The sequence below is a fragment of the Somniosus microcephalus genome, chromosome 9 (assembly GCF_052327205.1).
Source record: "Somniosus microcephalus isolate GS21.2 chromosome 9, FLI_Smic_1.0, whole genome shotgun sequence".
In the NCBI taxonomy this organism is placed as follows: domain Eukaryota; kingdom Metazoa; phylum Chordata; class Chondrichthyes; order Squaliformes; family Somniosidae; genus Somniosus; species Somniosus microcephalus.
In genome coordinates this window covers 69,235,452-69,254,893 of record NC_140995.1, presented here as the reverse complement: position 1 = coordinate 69,254,893, position 19,442 = coordinate 69,235,452, and the positions used below count along the sequence as shown (strand labels likewise).

At 44.4% G+C, this 19,442-nt stretch overlaps 1 protein-coding gene across 1 annotated transcript in view; it reads right to left on the bottom strand.

Moving 5' to 3' along the window:
* The window catches only part of heatr5b (HEAT repeat containing 5B), a 243,401-nt gene that overhangs the window by 122,125 nt on the left and 101,834 nt on the right, over nucleotides 1-19,442 (bottom strand). The window contains exons 22-27 of the mRNA XM_085996729.1: nucleotides 19,283-19,427; nucleotides 16,585-16,764; nucleotides 14,837-15,088; nucleotides 13,707-13,888; nucleotides 6,421-6,489; nucleotides 2,234-2,413 (exon numbers count right to left, since the gene is read on the bottom strand). Coding sequence (XP_085852855.1) covers nucleotides 2,234-2,413; nucleotides 6,421-6,489; nucleotides 13,707-13,888; nucleotides 14,837-15,088; nucleotides 16,585-16,764; nucleotides 19,283-19,427 — 1,008 coding nt within the window. The remainder of the gene's footprint in view (nucleotides 1-2,233; nucleotides 2,414-6,420; nucleotides 6,490-13,706; nucleotides 13,889-14,836; nucleotides 15,089-16,584; nucleotides 16,765-19,282; nucleotides 19,428-19,442) is intronic.

Sequence of the window (19,442 nt, the reverse complement as noted above, 5' to 3'; positions counted from 1 at the left end):
GTAGTCATTGTTGTAATATCGGAAACGCGGCAGCCAATTTGCACACAGCAAGCTCCCACAAACAGCAATGTGATAACTCCAGATAATCTGCTCTTGGTGATGTTGGTTAAGGGATAAATATTAGCCAGGACACCGGGGAAAACTCCCCTGCTCTTCTTTGAAATAGTGCCATGGGATCATTTCCGTCCACCTGAGAGGGCAGATGGGGCCTCGGTTTAATGTCTCATCCGAAAGACGGCACCTCTGACAGTGCAGCACTCCCTCAGCACTGAACTGGGAGCGTCATCCTAGATTTTTGCACTCAAGTCCCAGAGTGAGACTTGAACCCACAACCTTCTGACTCAGAGGCGAGGGTGCTACCAACTGAGCCACTGACACTAACCGACACTCCGCTTTACCGGGAGCACAGGCTTGCTGAGATGACCCTGTAATGAGTCTGCAAAGGGATATAGATAGATTAAGTGAGTGGGCAGTAAGGTAGCAGATGGAGTATAAAGTAGGGAAATGTGAGGTTATTCACTTTGGTAGGAAGAATAGAAAAACAGAATATTTTTTTTAAATGGTAAGAAACTTTCAAATGTTGGTGTTCAGAGATTTGGGTGCCCTTGTGCAAGAAACACAGAAAGCTAGCTTGCATGTTGGCCTTTATTGCAAGGGGTTTGGAGTATAAGAGTAAGGAAGTCTTGCTACAATTGTACAGGGCCTTGGTGAGACCACACCTGGAGTACTGTGCACAGTTTTGCTCTCCTTATCTAAGGAAGGATATACAGGAAACTTTAGATTTACCGGCACCTACATAACCGGAAATCTCGGTTAACCGGCAAAATTCAGGAGTAGGTTCAGGTAACTTATTACTTTTTTTTACTCCATTTGTTGCTGTGCAAGGGTGTGGCTGCAGCTGTTGCTAAGCTACAGAGACGCTTGCAACTTGTACCCATTGTTCTGAAGCTAGCAACAGGGTTTGTTGCTTTATACGGAGCTCTCAGCTCCGTATCTTTTACTATAGCGTTCGGTTATCCAGAATTTTTGATGAACCGGCACCACGTCGGTCCCGTCCGTGCCGGATAAAAAAAAGTTTCCTGTACTTGCCTTGGAGGCGGTGAAACGAAGGTTCACTAGATTGATTCCTGGGATGAGAGGGCTGTCCTATGATGAGAGATTGTGTAGAATGGGCCTATACTCTGGAGTTTAGAAGAATCAGAGGTGATCTCATTGAAACACAAGATTCTGAGGGGGATTGACGGGTAGATGCTGAGAGGTTGTTTCCCCTGGCTGGAGTGTCTAGAACTAGAGGGCATAGTCTCAGGATAAGGGGTAGGCCATTTAAGACTGAGATGAGGAGGAATTTCTTCACTCAGAGGGTTGTGAATCTTTGGATTTCTCTGCCCCAGAGGGCTGTGAATGCTGAGTCTTTGAGTATATTCCAGGCTGAGATAGATAGATTTTTGGACTCATGGGGAATCAAGGGAAATGGAGATTGGGCAGGAAAGCAGAGTTGAGGTCGATGATCAGCCATGATCTTATTGAATGGCAGAGCAGGCTCGAGGGGCCGGATGGCCTACTCCTGCTCCTATTTCTTACGTTCTAATATAGATACTGTGCAACAAGATGGATTTGAATGAAACGGTGGTGCGTTTATATTAATATACAGCTGTCGAGGCAATCCTGTAAACACTTTGAACAATGAATTACTCCGTCACTGCTACCTTCCATTGGCAGATAGATTGCTACAGCAAAGGATCTGATTGTTGCAGGGATTAATGTCACAATGAAAGAACAAAGCTAGTACTGCATGAGTTAAGCAGTCAATACAGTGAATATTCTAGTATGTTTGAGGCTCAAACACTGAAGCTGCAGTTAATTAAACACGTGATTCCTGCTACAGGTTAAAACAAACAGACAATTCATTCTAATCTCAGGCTGCGGCATGAAACAAAATCAGCCAGGGCTCCGGCTCCTGGTGGTTGTGCACCAACTCCTGTTGGAAAGCGAGTTTTGGTTCAGGGCAGGATTGCGCCCGGCGGTGATGCACTCCACAGTCAAATAACCAGCTGCCCACGCTTAATTGGGCGTGGTACTGCAGAGATGCCGGCACCTGTGGGGCTGAGCCCAGCATAAGCCACTGACGGGTGAGGATGGGTGGACAGGAAGGAGTTGTGTTTGCGCTTGGACATTTATTCTGCTGAATTTATCATTTTAATCTATACCCCACACCCCTCCCTTGTAAGCTTACCTCTGCCCATGCTTTAAGCACGGCCAGCTTCTCCATTGTGGTAGCACTCTCACTGTATAGTTGGCTCAGGGAGCCCTTTCCAGATTGCACCTTGTCTAAAGAAGATACCAACAGATTGTGAACTCTGCGCAGATCGTTCAGGTCACTAACCACCCCACTTCCAATCCAGGTGCTGCAAACCTGCAACAGGTAGTAACCACAATCAATTCCTCTGCAAAGGCAGCAAACACAGTTTTAACGCGCCAAACAACTTTTGACAACAGCAGCAACTTGCATTTATATAGCATCTTTAACGTAGTAAAATATCACAAGGCACTTCACAGGAGCGTAATCAAAAAAAATTTGACGCTGAGCCACATAAGGAAATATTAGGACAGGTGACCAAAAGGTTTGGTCAAAGAGGTAGGTTTTAAGGAGCGTCTTAAAGGAGGAGAGGTTTAGGCAGGGAATTCCAGAGTTTAGGGCCTAGGCAACAGAAGGCACGGCCACCAATGGTGGAGCAATGAAAATTGGGGATGCGCAAGAGACCAGACTTGGAGGTGCGTAGAGATTTGGGAGGGTTGTAGGGCTGGAGGAAGTTACAGAGATGGGGAGGGGCGAGGCCATGGAGGGATTTGAAAGCAAGGATGAGGATTTTAAAATCGAGGCGCTGCTGGATTTCACAAAATATTTCATAAACCAAGGTTATTGTGAGGCCTCTTAAGATAGAGGTGGTGACTTTAGGTTATCCATTTTTGCTGAGGTCCAACGGTTAAAAAGGAATTTGTTTAAAAGAGGTAGTCACCCCTCCCTCAATCTCATAGGAGCAAAGATCAACTAGCCTGGGTCTTTTCTTTATTGAGAGAAGACCGAGAGGGAGAGATGACAGAAGTCTTGAATATTTTGAAAGCTTTGGTCAAATTGTATCCCAGTTATAGCTCTTCTTCCATGTACAGAATTTAAGCACAAGAGGTCATATTTACAAATTAAGGACAGATTGGCGGGATGTGGCAAGTGGTGCTCCCGAAATATCATCTGTTCTGGGGCCTCAGCTTTTCACCATCTATAATAAAGACCTGGATGAAGGAATAGAGAGTTGTATATCCAAGTTTGCAGAGGGTACTAAGCTAGAAGGCATCATAATTTGTGCAGATGGCAGCAGGAAGTTACTGATTAAGTGAGTGGGCAAAACTGTGGCAGATGGAATTCAAGGTGGGGAAGTGCGAGGTCATCCATTTTGGATTTGTGAAAGATAAATCGGAATGTTTTCTTAATGGTGAGAGACTAGGAGCTGTGGAGGGGCAAAGGGGTTTGGGCGTCCACGTGCACAAATCACGAAAAGTTAGTGCACAGGTACAAAAAGCAGTCAAAAAGCAAATGGAATGTTGCTCTTTATCTCAAGCGGGTACAGCACATATTCACCAGAGTGATATCAGGGCTTAAAGGGTTACACTGAGGACAGCTTGTATTCACTCACGTTCATACGGTTGAAAGATGATCTCATTGAGGTGTTTAAAATGATAAAAGGGAGTTGATAGGGTAGATAGAGAGGAACTATTTCCTCTGGTGGGGGAGTCCAGAACAAGAGGTCACAATCTTAAAATTAGAGTTAGGCCATTCAGGACTGAAATCAGGAAGCACTTCTTCACACAAAGGCTAGTGGAAATCTGGAACTCTCTCCCCCTAAATAGCTGTGGATGCTGGAGATTTGAGACTGAGATTGATAGATTTTAGTTGGGTAAGGGTATCAAGAGATATGGAGGAAAGACGGGTAAATAGGGTTAAGGTACATATCAGCCGTGATCTAACTGAATGGCAGAGTAGGCTCAAGGGGCTGAATGTTCCTAACAAAAGAAAATAGGAAATGCAGGTGGAACCTGTTTTACTAAAAGGGCGGTAAGTATGTGCAACAAATTACTGGCACAGGTGGTGGAACAAGAAACCTCAATGGGTTTCAAGAAGGAAGTAGACAGGTTCTTATCAACAAATGGGATTCAGGAGTATTAGAAATGGTCCAAGGGAAGTGTGTGGATAGGTATTCTAGATGGGCCGAAGGTGTTCTCCTGTCTGAAACCGTTACTATGTTAACTATCGCCCCACGTTATATAAATGCAAGTTGTTGTTAACCGGACAGGTATAAACACCCGAGAATACAGGGTAAATTCACATCGACGCGACTATTAACAGAAAACATATGATTTATTTATGAAAAAAAAGCCACTAAATAATTGCATGGAGATCATCTAGATATGGTTCGCTTTCAGTGAAGTTTGAGCGTGTTAATGATCATAGAATCATAGAAAGTTACAGCACGGAAGGAGGCCATTTCGGCCCATTGTGTCCACGCCGGCCAACAAAGAGCTATCCAGCCTAATCCCACTTCCCACCTCTTGATCCGTAGCCTTGCAGGTTACAGCATTCCAAGTGCACATCCAAGTACTTTTTAAATGTGGTTAGGGTTCCTGCCTCTACCACCCTTTCAGGCAGTGAGTTCCAGACCCCCACAACCCTCTGGATGAAGACATTTCCCCTCAAATCACCTCTAAACCTTCCACCAATTACTTTAAATCTGTACCCCCTGGTTTTTGACCCCTCTGCTAAGGAAAATAGGTCCTTTCTATCCACTTTATCTATGCCCCTCATAATTTTATACACCTCAATAAGGTCTCCCCTCAGTCTCATCTGTTCCAAGGAAACCAGACCCAGCCTATCCAGTCTTTCCTCATAGCTAAGATTCTCTACTCCCAGCAAAATCCTTGTAAATCTCCTCTGTATCCTCTCTGGTGCAATCACATCTTTCCTGTAATGTGTGGACCAGAACTGCACGCAGTACTCTAGCTGAGGCCCAACCAGTGTTTTATACAGTTGAAGCATAACCCCCCTGCTCTTGTATTCTATGCCATGGCTAATAAAGACAAGCATTCCGTATGCCTTCTTAACCACCTTATCTACTTGGCCTGCTACCTTCAGGGATCTGTGGACATGCATCCAAGGTCCCTTTGTTCCTCTACACTACTCAGTGTCCTACCATTTAATGTGCATTCCCTTTCCTTGTTGGCCCTCCCCAAATGCATTACCTCACACTTTTGAATTCCATTTGCCACTGTTCTGCCCACCTGACCAATTTATTGATATCTTCCTGCAGTCTACAGCTTCCTTCTTCAGTATCAACCACGCAGTCGATTTTAGTATCATCTGCAAACTTCTTAATCATACCCCCGATATTCAAGTCAGGATCGTTGATATATACCACAAAAAGCAAGGGACCTAGTACTGAGCCCTGCAGAACCCCACTGGAAACAGCCTTCCAGTCACAAAAACACCCATCAATCATTACCCTCTGCTTCCTGTCTCCAAGCCAGTTTTGAATCCAACTTGACACTTTGCCCTGGATCCCATGGGCTTTTAACTTCATGACCAGTCTGCCATGTGCAACCTTATCAAAAGCCTTGCTAAAGTCCATATACACTACATCAAACGCACTACCCTCATCTACCCTCCTTGTTAGCTCCTCAAAAAATTCAATCAAGTTTGTCAGACACGACCTTCCCTTAACAAATCCGTGCTGACTATCCTTGATTAATCCGTGTCTTTCTAAATGAAGATTTATCCCGTCTTTCAGAATTCTTTCCAGTAATTTTCCCACCACCAAGGTTAGGCTGACTGGCCTGTAATTACTCAGTCTATCCTTTTCTCCCTTTTTAAACAAGAGTACCACATTAGCAGTCTTCCGGCACCACACCTGAAGCCAGAGAGGATTGAAAAATGATGGTCAGGGCCTCTGCTATTTCCTCTTTTACTTCGCTTAACAGCCTGGGATACATTTCATCCGGGCTTGGAGTTTTATCCACTTTTAAAGCTGCTAAGCCCCTTAATACTTCCTCTCTCACTATGTTTATTTCATCTAATATTTCACACTCCTCCCCCGCCGATAGCAATGTCTGCTTCGCCCCTCTGTGAAAACAGACGCAAAGTATTCATTAAGAACCCTACCGTCGTCTCCTGCCTCCACACACAGATTACCCTCATGATCTCTAATAGGCCCTACCCTTTCTTCAGTTATCCGCTTACTCTTAATATATCTGTAAAACATCTTTGGGTTTTCCTTGATTTTACTTGCCAAGAAGTTTTCATGCTCTCTCTTTGCTTTCCTAATATCATCTTGATCAGTTATTTCATTGTGGATTCCACAGTGGCTAACTAATTACCTGACAGGCTTTAGCAGTGATGTCGGATGGAGTATCCTGGGAAAAGGCTGGTCTCAAGGCTGCTCCAACCTGAATTAAAACAAAACAGTTCACTGATGCTGAAAATACCATTGATACAGCACAACACTCCCACCAGCAGACTAACACCATTTTACTGCAGGCACGGTCATCCCCATTCACTGAAAGAGCTTCAACCTCCACAAACGAATAGAACCAGAGCACCATTGCGCAGGGGATAAACACCCGAGAATACAGGGTAAATTCACACACACCGTGCTCCCTTATTGTGACAGGGAAAAACACCCGAGAATACAGAGTAAATTCACCCGCACCGTGCTCCCTTATTGTGACAGGGAAAAACACCCGAGAATACAGAGTAAATTCACCCGCCCCGTGCTCCCTTATTGTGACAACGATAAACACCCGAGAATACAGGGTAAATTCACCCGCACCATGCTCCCTCATTGCGACAGGGATAAACACCTGAGAATACAGGGTAAATTCACCCACACCATGCTCCCTCATTGTGACAACGATAAACACCCGATAATACAGGGTAAATTCACCCGCACCGTGCTCTCATATTGTGACAGGGATAAACACCCGAGAATACAGGGTAAATTCACCCACACCGTGCTCCCTTATTGTGACAATAAACACCCGAGAATACAGGGTAAATTCACCCGCACCGTGCTCCCTTATTGTTACAATGATAAACACCCGAGAATACAGGGTGAATTCACCCGCACTGTGCTCCCTTATTGTGACAATAAACACCCGAGAATACAGGGTAAATTCACCCACACCATGCTCCCTTATTGCGACAACGATAAACACCCGAGAATACAGGGTAAATTCACCCGCCCCGTGCTCCCTTATTGTTACAATGATAAACACCCGAGAATACAGGGTAAATTCACCCACACCGTGCTCCCTTATTGTGACAACAATAAACACCTGAGAATACAGGGTAAGTTCACCCACACCATGCTCCCTTATTGCGACAACGATAAACACCCGAGTATACAGGGTAAATTCACCCGCACCGTGCTTCCTAATTGTGACAACGATAAACACCCGAGAATAGAGTAAATTCACCCGCACCGTGCTCCCTAATTGTGACAACGATAAACACCCGAGAATACAGGGTAAATTCACCCGCACGTGCTCCCTTATTGTGACAACGATAAACACCCGAGAATACAAGGTAAGTTCACCCACACTATGCTCCCTTATTGCGACAACGATAAACACCCGAGTATACAGGGTAAATTCACCCGCACCGTGCTTCCTAATTGTGACAACGATAAACACCCGAGAATACAGAGTAAATTCACCTGCACCGTGCTTCCTATTTGTGACAACGATAAACACCCGAGAACAGAGAGTAAATTCACCCACACCATGCTCCCTTATTGTGACAACGATAAACACCCGAGTATACAGGGTAAATTCACCCGCACCGTGCTCCCTTATTGTGACAACGATAAACACCCGAGAATACAGGGTAAGTTCACCCACACCATGCTCCCTTATTGCGACAACGATAAACACCTGAGAATACAGGGTAAATTTACCCACACCGTGCTTCCTCATTGTGACAACGATAAATGCCCGAGAATACAGAGTAAATTCACCCACACTGTGCTCCCTCATTGTGACAACGATAAATGCCCGAGAATGCAGAGTAAATTCACCAACACCGTGCTCCCTTATTGTGACAAGGATAAACACCCGAGAATACAGAGTAAATTCACCCGCACCGTGCTCCCTTATTGTGACAGGGATGGTGGTTAAATTCAGCGAGTCTATGCTCCCAGTGTAGTGTTGGTTGCAGAATTCAGCGCTACAGCGTTGCAGGCCCATCTCTGAGCTGGTCTCCCCCTAGATCCCCGCGGAAATGGCAGAATCGGTGATTTCACCCTTTAGTTCCTCTAACAAACTTGCAGCCTGGATGTTCAGGTGAGTTTTCCCCATCACACTGTAGAAGCCCTCGTTCTGAACCTAACCCGGGCTCCCTATAGCACAAAGGCAGTATCTTATTTGTACACAGAGTCTGAATACAGAATGATGTATTTATCAAGATGGAGTATAATCTTAGAAAGGGGAAATTATCCAACCCTCGTTCCCTTTGGACAAGTTCCCCCTGGGATCGACAAATTTACCATATATATTTATATCATTGAGGCAGCGTTTGATTGCGCATGTGCGTAGGTGCATGTGGTACATGTTTCTGTGGGTACATGTCCTTGGGTATATGCATTTTTTTAAATAAGAAAAGAACAGGCAGTGTAACAATGTGCCTGTGTGTATCCAGTGGCAACTGTGAGGAAGAGCCATGTCTAGTCAATTTTATCTTGGTACGTTTTGGGAATGTGGAGAAATCAGAGAAATTATACAATCGTACTAAACATACTGCAGTACGAATGGTAATATATTTAGTGCAGCGTAGCACTAAATGTAATGTACTGTATCACTAATTGTAATGTATTATATACTACCACTAAATGTAATGTACTGTATCACTAATTGTAATGTATTATATACTACCACTAAATGGAATTACAGTAATCATTGTACGGTACTAAATATACTGTAGTAACAAATGTAACGTATTGTACTATTTACGTAGTACTAAATGTAATTTACTGTATCACTAATTGTAATGTATTAAATACAGTACATTTAATATACTACCACTAAATGGAATTACAGTAATCATTGTACAGTACTAAATATACTGTAGTAACAAATGTAATGTATTGTACTATTTACGAAGTACTAAATGTAATGTACTGTATCACTAATTGTAATGTATTAAATACAGTACATTTAATATACTACCACTAAATGGAATTACAGTAATCATTGTACAGTACTAAATATACTGTAGTAACAAATGTAATGTATTGTACTATTTACGTAGTATTAAATGTAATGTACTGTATCACTAATTGTAATGTATTATATACTACCACTAAATGGAATTACAGTAATCATTGTACGGTACTAAATATACTGTAGTAACAAATGTAATGTATTGTACTATTTACGTAGTACTAAATGTATTATACGAATTGCACTGTAGTACTAAATGCAATGTACTGTACCAACTCTATTGGAGTAAATGTACTGTAGTACTAAAAGTATTGTACTAATTACTTTGTAATAAATGTATTGCACTATACTAATTGCACTGTAGTACAAATTGTCATGCCACATATTCTCATAATCTAATATAGGCTTTGGGAACCCTGGTTTAAACAGTTGTTTAACAGCATTTGAATGTCTGTGCTGTTCTGTCCGGGATGCAGTTCCACATACACGACAGCATGAAATTTTCCTGCTGGCACTCTGTGCCAACATTTTTGAATTGATACAGAATAGGGAGGTGGAGCAACAGCAGCTCGTGCGGGCCTGGCATAAATTTAGAGGAAGGGTGCATGGTGGCATCAAGTGTCCCATGCACACTGTTTAGAATCCCTGAAGCAAAGTCTCAGAACTTAGAAGAGCAGGTTTGCTCAATAGTGGAGTGGCCTAGATTCCTCTGCTATTGTTTTCCATCAACCTTTGGGTAATCCTCTACCTTTTGGCTCCGGTATGTGAAACTCCGTATGCACTGAACTGAGAGTTGGAATGTATGACTAAGATTCAAAGCCTTAATCCAGTATTGATGAAATTTCATACTGTGCAAACGCCTCACACTACTCTTCTTAGCTCGTTCCTGGTGACCCTTACTGGCACCAATCACAAGTTTGAAACGCTAGGCTCAAAACCCCAAAACGTCTCCGTAATTGATGAGAGAAAGAAAGAGTAGAGCTATCATTTTGTGGCTGGAACAGAATATCGCTAGTGGTCAGAATATCAGAGCGTTAACGTTATAGCCCGATCGCCAACCTACACTCGTATCTAGTGAAATGCAGTCTCACTAAATTAGCCTTTAGGTGCATAACAATCACACTTACACATGCATAATGAAACACAGAATTACACTGAGATTATAAAACAGAAACAGGACATTCGGCCCAACCAGTCCATATTGGTGTTAATCTCCACATGACCAGTATCCTAATCCCATGTGCCTGCGCTGTTCCATATTCCTTTATCCCTCTTTCCTTCAACCACCTATCTAACTTATTCTTAAATGTTGACATAGTATCTGCTTCAATCAGTAACTCCAGTAATGCATCCAAGTGTCCCAACCCTCTGTGCAAAATATGTTTCACCTGCACTCTGTCCATATCTCTTGCATTTAATTTTATATCTACATCCTCTTGTTTTAGACCCATCATTCATCAGAGAGTCTGTTTCTATCTAATCTGTCTCATCACTTCATGATAAACAAATCACCCCATAATTTCCTGTTTCAACGTAAACAGCCCCAATTTTTTTAATTTTTTCACAACAGGCAGCTTCCGAGTGAATCTGCACTGTACCCTCTCTATTGCCTCAACATTCTTCCCATAGTGTAGAGCCTAAAACTGCACACAGTACTCCAACTGTGGTCTTACTAAGGCTTTATATAGACTCACAGTTACATGGCTTCTACATTCTATATCTCTAGTCATATAACGAGCAAAACATCAACATTTATGCACGTTAGTTTAATTCTTTTGGAATTCATGAATTGCGGAATTGCTTATACACTTATTCTGAAGGTAACTTGAGCATTACAGTGTGCAGTTACAATTATTTTGCTTCGCACCCCACTAGCATAAATCTGCATCGGGGCCCAACATAACGGCAGGGTGGAGCAGGAGGAGTCTCCCAGGGGGCTCCCCCCCCACTCTTTGCCCTGGAGTCTGCCTGGGCCTTGGGTCTCAATTTCTAGCAGAGCACTGCACACAGTTTCCTATCGCAAACAGTAAGCAGTCATGCTCGATACCCAGTTGCAGCGGGTGAGGCCCCGCCGTGGTCAGGAGCTCCAAGTCAGAAAGGTACCCCTATAGAGAGCAGTGATCTCCTGTTGTCTCACCGTGCACAAAATTACAAGCTCCGTTGCACCTTGTACACCTTTCCACAAATTTTACAATGGCCCGGAAATTCAGGTCTCCACGGGTGAGTACGCACGGGGTACTCACCCGTAGGCCCAATGGAAGTGCCAGTTTCGTGCATGCACTGTGCATGCGTGGGAAACCGGAACTTCCGTTCCCTTGAAAGAAGGGGTTCAGAGGTGGAACGCATACGCCGGAGAGGCAGCGTGTGCGCATCGAACTTACGTTTTTTTTCCAGGTTTTTCCGGGAGGGCAAGTCTCCAGGAGTTACACATATAAAAAGCAGGCGCAAGGCCTGCTTTTAACAAGGTAAGTGGTGAATTAATTAAAATTAAAACTTTTTTTCCAACAGGTTTATTATTTTTAAATACTTTAAAGGGAAGTTTATTTTTAGCCCTTAGAAAATGTAATTAATTTTTCAAAAACTTAAATTGTTTAAAATAGTTATTTTATATCATTTATAGTTATTTTAAAAATGTGATTAAAAAAAAAAATTATTTGAAGTTTTAGTGATGTTTTGGGGCTTATGGTTTTGCCAGCTCTTCCCGTCAATTTTATGAATGGGCATTCCCTACTATTGGCTCTCCATGGCCCACGTGATAATTGGGGACGCATCAAACTAACTGCGCCCCGGGATACACAAGCACTGCGCGCCGGCAGTTGGAGCAGGCCCAGGATCGGAATCCCACGCGGGCCCACAGCTCAACGGCCGGCGCGCGAGGTAAGTGCAGGTCGGAGGCTTGCACCCGTGGGAAGCCTCCGACCCGAATTTCTGGGCCATTGTTTGTTGCTGAAAATCACGTTAATAGTAAGTGCACGTGATTGATAGATTCCAACTAAGTCTGTAAAGTGTGCTTGCACTCAATGGCAAAGTAATAAGACTAATTGATCTCCCATGAATTGCACACTGGGAGTCAAAACCAAATACCTCATTTGGTGAAGCAAGGTTAGAGGGCAGACAATATTGAACAAGAGTGCTCCCACATCATTCAGTCCCCATTTTAAATTTATACACTCTCCTTATTTCTATATTTTCATTATTAATTCCCACGAGCACATTTGTAATGAAAAATGCCAACTTGTAATGTTGTAAATTACAAAGTAGAATTTCTAAATTTGCCGATGACACCAAACTTGGGTGAGTGGCAAACAGTGATGATGATATCAATCAACTGCAACAGGACATAGAAAGGCTAGCAGAATGGGCAGACAAGTGGCAGATGGAATTTAATACAGAGAAGTGTGAGGTGATGCATTTTGCCAGAAGGAACAGGGAGAGGCAATATACACTTAATGGCACAGTTTTAAAGAGTGTGTAGGGACAGAGGGACCTGGGAATTAATGTGCATAGGTCCCTGAAGGTGGCAGGACATATTGAGAGAGTGGTTAGCAAAGCATATGGGATCTTGGGCTTCATAAATAGAGGTATTGAGTACAAAAGTAGAGAAGTTATGCTGAATCTTTATAAAGCGCTGGTTAGACCACAACTGGAGTATTGCGTCCAGTTCTGGTCACCACACTTTAGGAAGGATGTGAAGGCCCTTGAGAGGGTGCAGAGGAGATTTACCAGAATGGTTCCGGGGATGGGGAATCTTGGCTACAAGGACAGGTTGGAGAAGTTGGATTTGTTTTCATTAGAACAAAGGTGGTTGAGGGGTGATTTGATAGAGGTGTACAAGATTATGACGGGTTTGGATAGGCTAGACGGGGAAAGGTTGTTCCCGCTAGTTGATGGTACAAGGACTAGGGGACACAGATTTAAGGTTTTGGGCAAAAGATACAGGGGGGATGTGAGGGAAAACTTTTTTTACGCAGCGAGTGGTGAGAACCTGGAACTCGCTGCCGACGGAAGTGGTGGAAGCGGAGACACTCAATGTTTTCAAGGGGAGACTGGATAGGCACTTCAGGGAAATAAACTTGCAGGGCTACGGGGATAGAGCGGGGGAATGGGACTGACTGGATTGCGCTGCAGAGAGCTGACGCGGACTCGATGGGCCGAATGGCCTCCTTCTGTGCCATTATGACTATGACTATGAAATACACCCTCCTGCTAAGGTGCGGCAGCAGCTCCACTGGTGAGAGGGTGTAATTACAGCACGACAAATTTACATGGGCAGTTCCCATTATAAATGGGGACACCGGAATTTATAATGGCAAAAGTAGGCAGGAAGTGCACATAGACACCTCCATGTTTAACTGCTTCACTAACCTGATTAATTCATACTATAATTGTGTAACAAATTAAGTACACATACATTACAAGCCTGTGCTTTCTGGTGGTGCGAATCTTACATTTGCCTGATACTGTTCCAAGATCACATGGCCTGGAAACTCGGGCTCCGGGACAGAAGCAAACTCCTTGATGATATCCTCGAGTGCCTGAAGTCCGGCCATTCTCAACTGGTTGCTGTGGTCAGTGGCGGCCATGAAAGCCATGCGAATAAGGTCGGAAAGATGCAACACCAACAGGTCACCTGCATAATAATCAAAGAGAGGAGACTAAAATACTGGCCATCTGGCAAAATACACATACAATGTCAGAATTCCACCCCCCGCAGCCCCGAATCACCTGGGCCATTTCAAAAGCATTTGTTATGTTGGTGAAAATAGCTTGTTTTAATTTGTGCTCTGCATATTTTATACAACAACTTGCACTCATATATAGCGCCTTTAACGTAGTAAAACATCCCAAGGTGCTTCACAGGAATGTTATCAAACAAAATTTGACAACGAGCCATATAAGGAGATATTAGGACAGGTGACCAAAAGCTTGATCAAAGAGGTAGGTTTTAAGGAGTGTCTTCAAGGAGGAGAGGGGCTCAGGGAGGTAATTCCAGAGCTTAGGGCCAATGCAGCTGAAGGCACGGACACCAATGGTGGAAAATCAGGGATACGCAAGAGGCCAGAATTGGAGGAGCGCAGATATCTCGGGAGGGCTGTAGGGGGTTACAGCGAGAGGGAGGCGAAGCCACGGAGGGATTTTAACACGAGGATGAGAATTTTAAAATTGAGGCTTTGCCGGACTGGGAGCCAATGTAAGTCGGCGAGCGCAGGGGTGATGGGTGAACGGGATTTGGTGTGAGTTAGGACAAGGGCAGCAGAGTTTTGGATGAGCTGAAGTTTACGGAAGGTAGAAGGCCGGGCAGGGGAGTGTTGGAATAATCGAGTCCAGAGGTAACAAAAATTAAACACTGCAATTTAAGTGAAGCGTACAAAGGGACTCATAATTTTTATGTTATAAACGTTGCCGTATGATACTCGACATGTCACTGAAACACAGGCACTTTCAAGTCGATGCGATAGCTTCGTGGAATTACTTGCGACAGTCACCAATTTTCGAAGCCACGCCAAGGGAGTGAGACTTTGCCCTGTGGGGAAAGAACAGCAACCAACTGAGCCAACGACCCGAGCACGGGACCTACTTTTGGGACTCTTCAGTCTTGCGGCCCTGGCCTTGGCGAGATCGAAGTGCGCCTTGTCTGCGTTCTCGCACAGTTGGATGATACGGCACAGACACTCGGCAGCAAACACGCGGGTGGCCCACCGCGGAGCAACGCAAGGCTTGGATTTCTCATCGTCGCCTGTGCCAGTGAACATAATCTCATCGTCCATTTCGTCCTTTTTCTCTCCATCTTCATCCCTCATTGCTTCTAATTGCCCCTTAGCACTTGCATCTGTAAAGTCATTAAAAGATCCCAATTAGAACATCACTTTTTACTCTCGCCTCGGAGTCAGAAGGTCATGGGTTCAAGTCCTACTTCAGAGACTTGAGCACATAATCCAGGCTGACACACAGTACTGAGGGAGTGCTGCATTGTCAGAGGTGCTGTCTTTCAGATGAGATGTTTAACCAAGGCTCGTCTGCCCTCTCAGGTGGATGTGAAAGATCCCATGGCACTATTTGAAGAAGAGCAGGGGAGTTCTCCCTGAAGTCCTGGCCAATATTCATCCCCCAATCAACATCAGTAAAACAGATGATCTGGTCATTATCACAGTGCTGTTTGTGGGAGCTTGCTGTGCGCAAATTGTCAGCTGGGCATGGGCTCAACGTCTGTCCTCTGAAATCAAAGAGCAGGCCCCTCAGCAACTAGAAGATTTACCACTGAAGGCATTGTGTGACCACTCGAGCCCACACAAGACAGGGCTAAAAGGGTTAAATTACGAAAACAAGTTGTACAGACTAGGCTTGTATTCCCTTGAGTATAGAAGGTTAAGGGCTGATCTAATTGAGGTGTTAAAGATGATTAAAGGAGTTGATAGGGTAGATAGAGAGAAACTATTTCCTCTGGTGGGGAGTCCAGAACAAGGGGGCATAACCTTAAAATTAAAGCCAGGCCATTCAGGGGTGATGTCCGGAAGCACTTCTTCACACAAAGGGTAGTGGAAACCTGGAAAACTCTCCCCCAAAAAGCTGTTGAGGCTGGGGGGGGGGGGGGGGGGGGGGGGGGGGAGGGTCAATTGAAAATTTCAACTCAGACTGATAGATTTTTGTTAGGCAAGGGTATTAATGGTTACAGAACCAAGGCAGGTAGATGGAGTCAAGATACAGATCAGCCATGTTCTAATTTATTGGAGGAACAGGCTCGAGGGGCTGAATGACCTGTGCTACTGGAGATCTACAACGCTGTTTGCCAAAAACAAAAGAAGAGCAAACTTGTAACAGTTAGGATTTTAAACTGAGTTTCATCATTATTCGTGGCTCCGTCTGACTTGGGAGCAACCTCGATATAAAAACATTAACCTGGAAATATACAGCAGGTCCTTCATCACCCGAGAACGGGAGAGCCAATGTTGGGTTGCGGCCCTTCATCAAAACAGTTCAAACCAACAGTCCATGCCCCAAATTCAACCTCATTTCTTAGGATTTTTGTGAGGCAGAAGGTATTAAGGGTTACGGAACCAAGGTGGGTAGATGGAGTTAAGATACAAATCAACCATGATCTAATTGAATGATGGGGGGGGGGGGGGGGGAAAGAGAGAAACATGCTCGAGGGGCTGAATGGCCTCCTCATGTTCTTATGGTCCTAATTCTCTGACCTGCACTCCGTGCAAGCAAGGCCTTTGGGTGGGGTTGGGGGTGGAGGGGAGAGAATAGAAATAAATAGCAGGCACAAAAATATAAATTGTTTGCCAGGAACAGTACTCGCTACATACCGATTTGATTTCTTACCAGTTGATGCAGCCAGGACATCTTTACATAGCTTCAGCCAATGGGAAAGCTTTTGAACTGCCAAGGATGAAAGCATGTGGCCCAAAGTGTCGTGAATGTCAGCACACAGCTTGCGGTCAGTCTCGCGATCCAGCATTCCAAACAACACTCCTTCCAGGCCAGTCTCTGTGATATTTACATCTGAGGTGGAAAATGCAGATTTTAATCACCTCACCGCTGCAAATGTTGAAATTCCTGTCGCACCGGTTTCTCAGAATACCTCTTCAGTTCCACAGCTTTAAGACAGAGACAGACATCCGTGCAAGAGTGCCTTATCGAACCTCTCCAGAAACATCTCGAAGAACTTTGCATGCAATGAATTACACATGTTATGATATAGGCATGTATAGGATTTTAATAGAGATGTTCAAAATTATGAAGGGCTTTTTATAGAGTAGATCGGGAGAAACTGTTTAGTGGCAAGAGTTAGTACCGAGTGGATACAGATTTAAGATAATTGGCAAAAGAAACGGGGGGGGGGGGGGGGGGAAGACAAGGAGAATTTGTTATATGCAGCGAGTTGTTATGATCTGGAATGCACTGCCTGAAAAGCAGATTCAATACTAACTTTCAAAAGGGAATTGATAAATACTTGAAAAGGAAAAATTTGCAGGGCTATGGGGAAAAAGCAGGGCAGTGGGACTAATTGGATAGCTCTTTCAAAGAGCAGGCACAGGCACGATGGGCTGTAAGATTCTATATGAAGATGCAAACGCACTGTGGTTTTTAACCTCATGCTGAGTCATGCTCTCATTCGCTTGTTGACTATCTCCAATGAAGCTTTCCCAAGACACTTGGCATTTTTTTGGAGTTGGTGCAGAACCCCGTTTGGGTAGCAAGGCAAGAGTAAGGTATAAAACTGGGAGCCGCAGACTGGTGCAGTGGTAGCTGGATCACTGGGGGCCTCCAACTTGTGCAAAAGCAGCCAGTGTGAATGCGTCCTAACTAAAAAGATTGTTTTATAATTTTGATGCTTTGCAGTATGTGGTAAACCATTGATAGTGCATCACAGTACCGTTCACATCATAGTGAGGAGGGTAAAAAAAAGCAGTAGTGACGTCAACTCTTTGCATCAATAAAACTCACACCAGCAGCTGGAGGCTGACGGGCAGCAGCCTGAGCGGGTGATCTACTGGAGCTAGCTTCACCGCAGTGTGAACGGGTGGTGAAAATACTACTCGTCTCTCTGTGGAAACACGACTGATGCATCCAGTTCATCAGCTGTTTCCGTGACAACTGTGCGATGGGGGGATTTTCTGAGTACGATCTATGGGCGGCAGGGTGGCAACACACACACTGAAAAAGAATCTCGCGAGACCATATTATGTAAACCACACCGTTATCTGAGGAAGGATGTTCTTGCCTTGGAGGGAGTGCAGCGAAGATTCACCAGACTGATACCTGGGATGGCAGGAATGACGTATGAAGAGAGATTGGGTCGATTAGGCTTATATTCGCTAGAGTTTAGAAGAATGAGAGGGGATCTCATTGAAACTTATAAAATTCTAACAGGACTATACAGACTAGATGCAGGAAGGCTGTTCCCGATGGCGGGGGAGTCCAGAACCATGGGGTCACAGTCTAAGGATAAGGGGTAAGCCATTTAGGACTGAGAGGAGGAGGAATTTCTTCACCCAGAGAGTGGTGAACCTGTGGAATTCTCTACCACAGAAGACAGTTGAGGCAAATTCATTAAATATATTCAAGAAGGAGTTAGATATATTTCTTAAGGCTAAGGGGATCAAGGGATATGGGGAGAAAGCAGGGACAGGGTACTGAATTTGGATGATTAGCCATGATCGCATTGAATGGCGGAGCAGACTTGAGGGGCCGAATGGCCTACTCCTGCTCCTAACTTCTATGTTTCTATGTAAATGCAGAAGGACCAGCGGCTTGAAATGACTGTTGCTGATATTTGTGGATGAATAATTGGCACACACCAGTATGACGTTTCTCTCTCCACTAGTGAACATTGACACCACTTTGTCAGCCAGCAAGTTGGAGGCGGGGTGGGATTGGACTTGAGGTTTTAATTTACCGAACTCATAGCAGAAACTACAGCAAGGAGAGTCTCCCGAGTATAGCAGGATTATTTCTCCAGCAAAATGCAGTGAATGGAAGATAGTTACAGCCATATTGCTGTAAGCAACTGGGAGTGATTTTACACACAATTTACATTATCCTCCACTCACTGCATCCTGCTTTTATCGGGAGACATTGCTGTATTTTCGGTCACGAGTTCTGTTCGTAGAGACTCTTTTTAAATAGACTCTGTAGGCTGTTTGCTGTAGCACACTGTTTAAATAGACTGTTTGCTGTGTAAATAGACTATTTGCTGCGAGTCCTGCTCCACCTCGAACTCATTGGTTGACAGTGGCGTCAACAGATACTCTGGGTAATTCCCCCATCAATCATGGCTGGGGAATACACCAATCATATCCATTCTGGCCGGGATTTGTGGTTTCACCATATGCTGCCCTTCTATTTTATTTTTTAAAAAAGGGGTCAGACGAGTGCAACACAAAAGTGTGAAGCACATGCCCGCTATTGTCACCAGTGATTGCTGGCATTAAATATTCGCACTGAGCTATGCTCAGAGAAGTTCCTCTCTTCTCCACCTCCCCTTCCACCGACCGCTCTAAAACTGAGAAGTACTCACCAATGCCACTGCTTTCCTTGTCTCCGGCACTCCGTGTGAGAGTCATGGCGTAGGCACACACCTCGGCTGCTTCCCTCTGAGCGAGCTGGCGGAGGCAGGCAACCGCTGCTCTACGAAGCAGCAGGTGAGAGCTGCACAGGTGGACCTGCGGAAGGGTTAT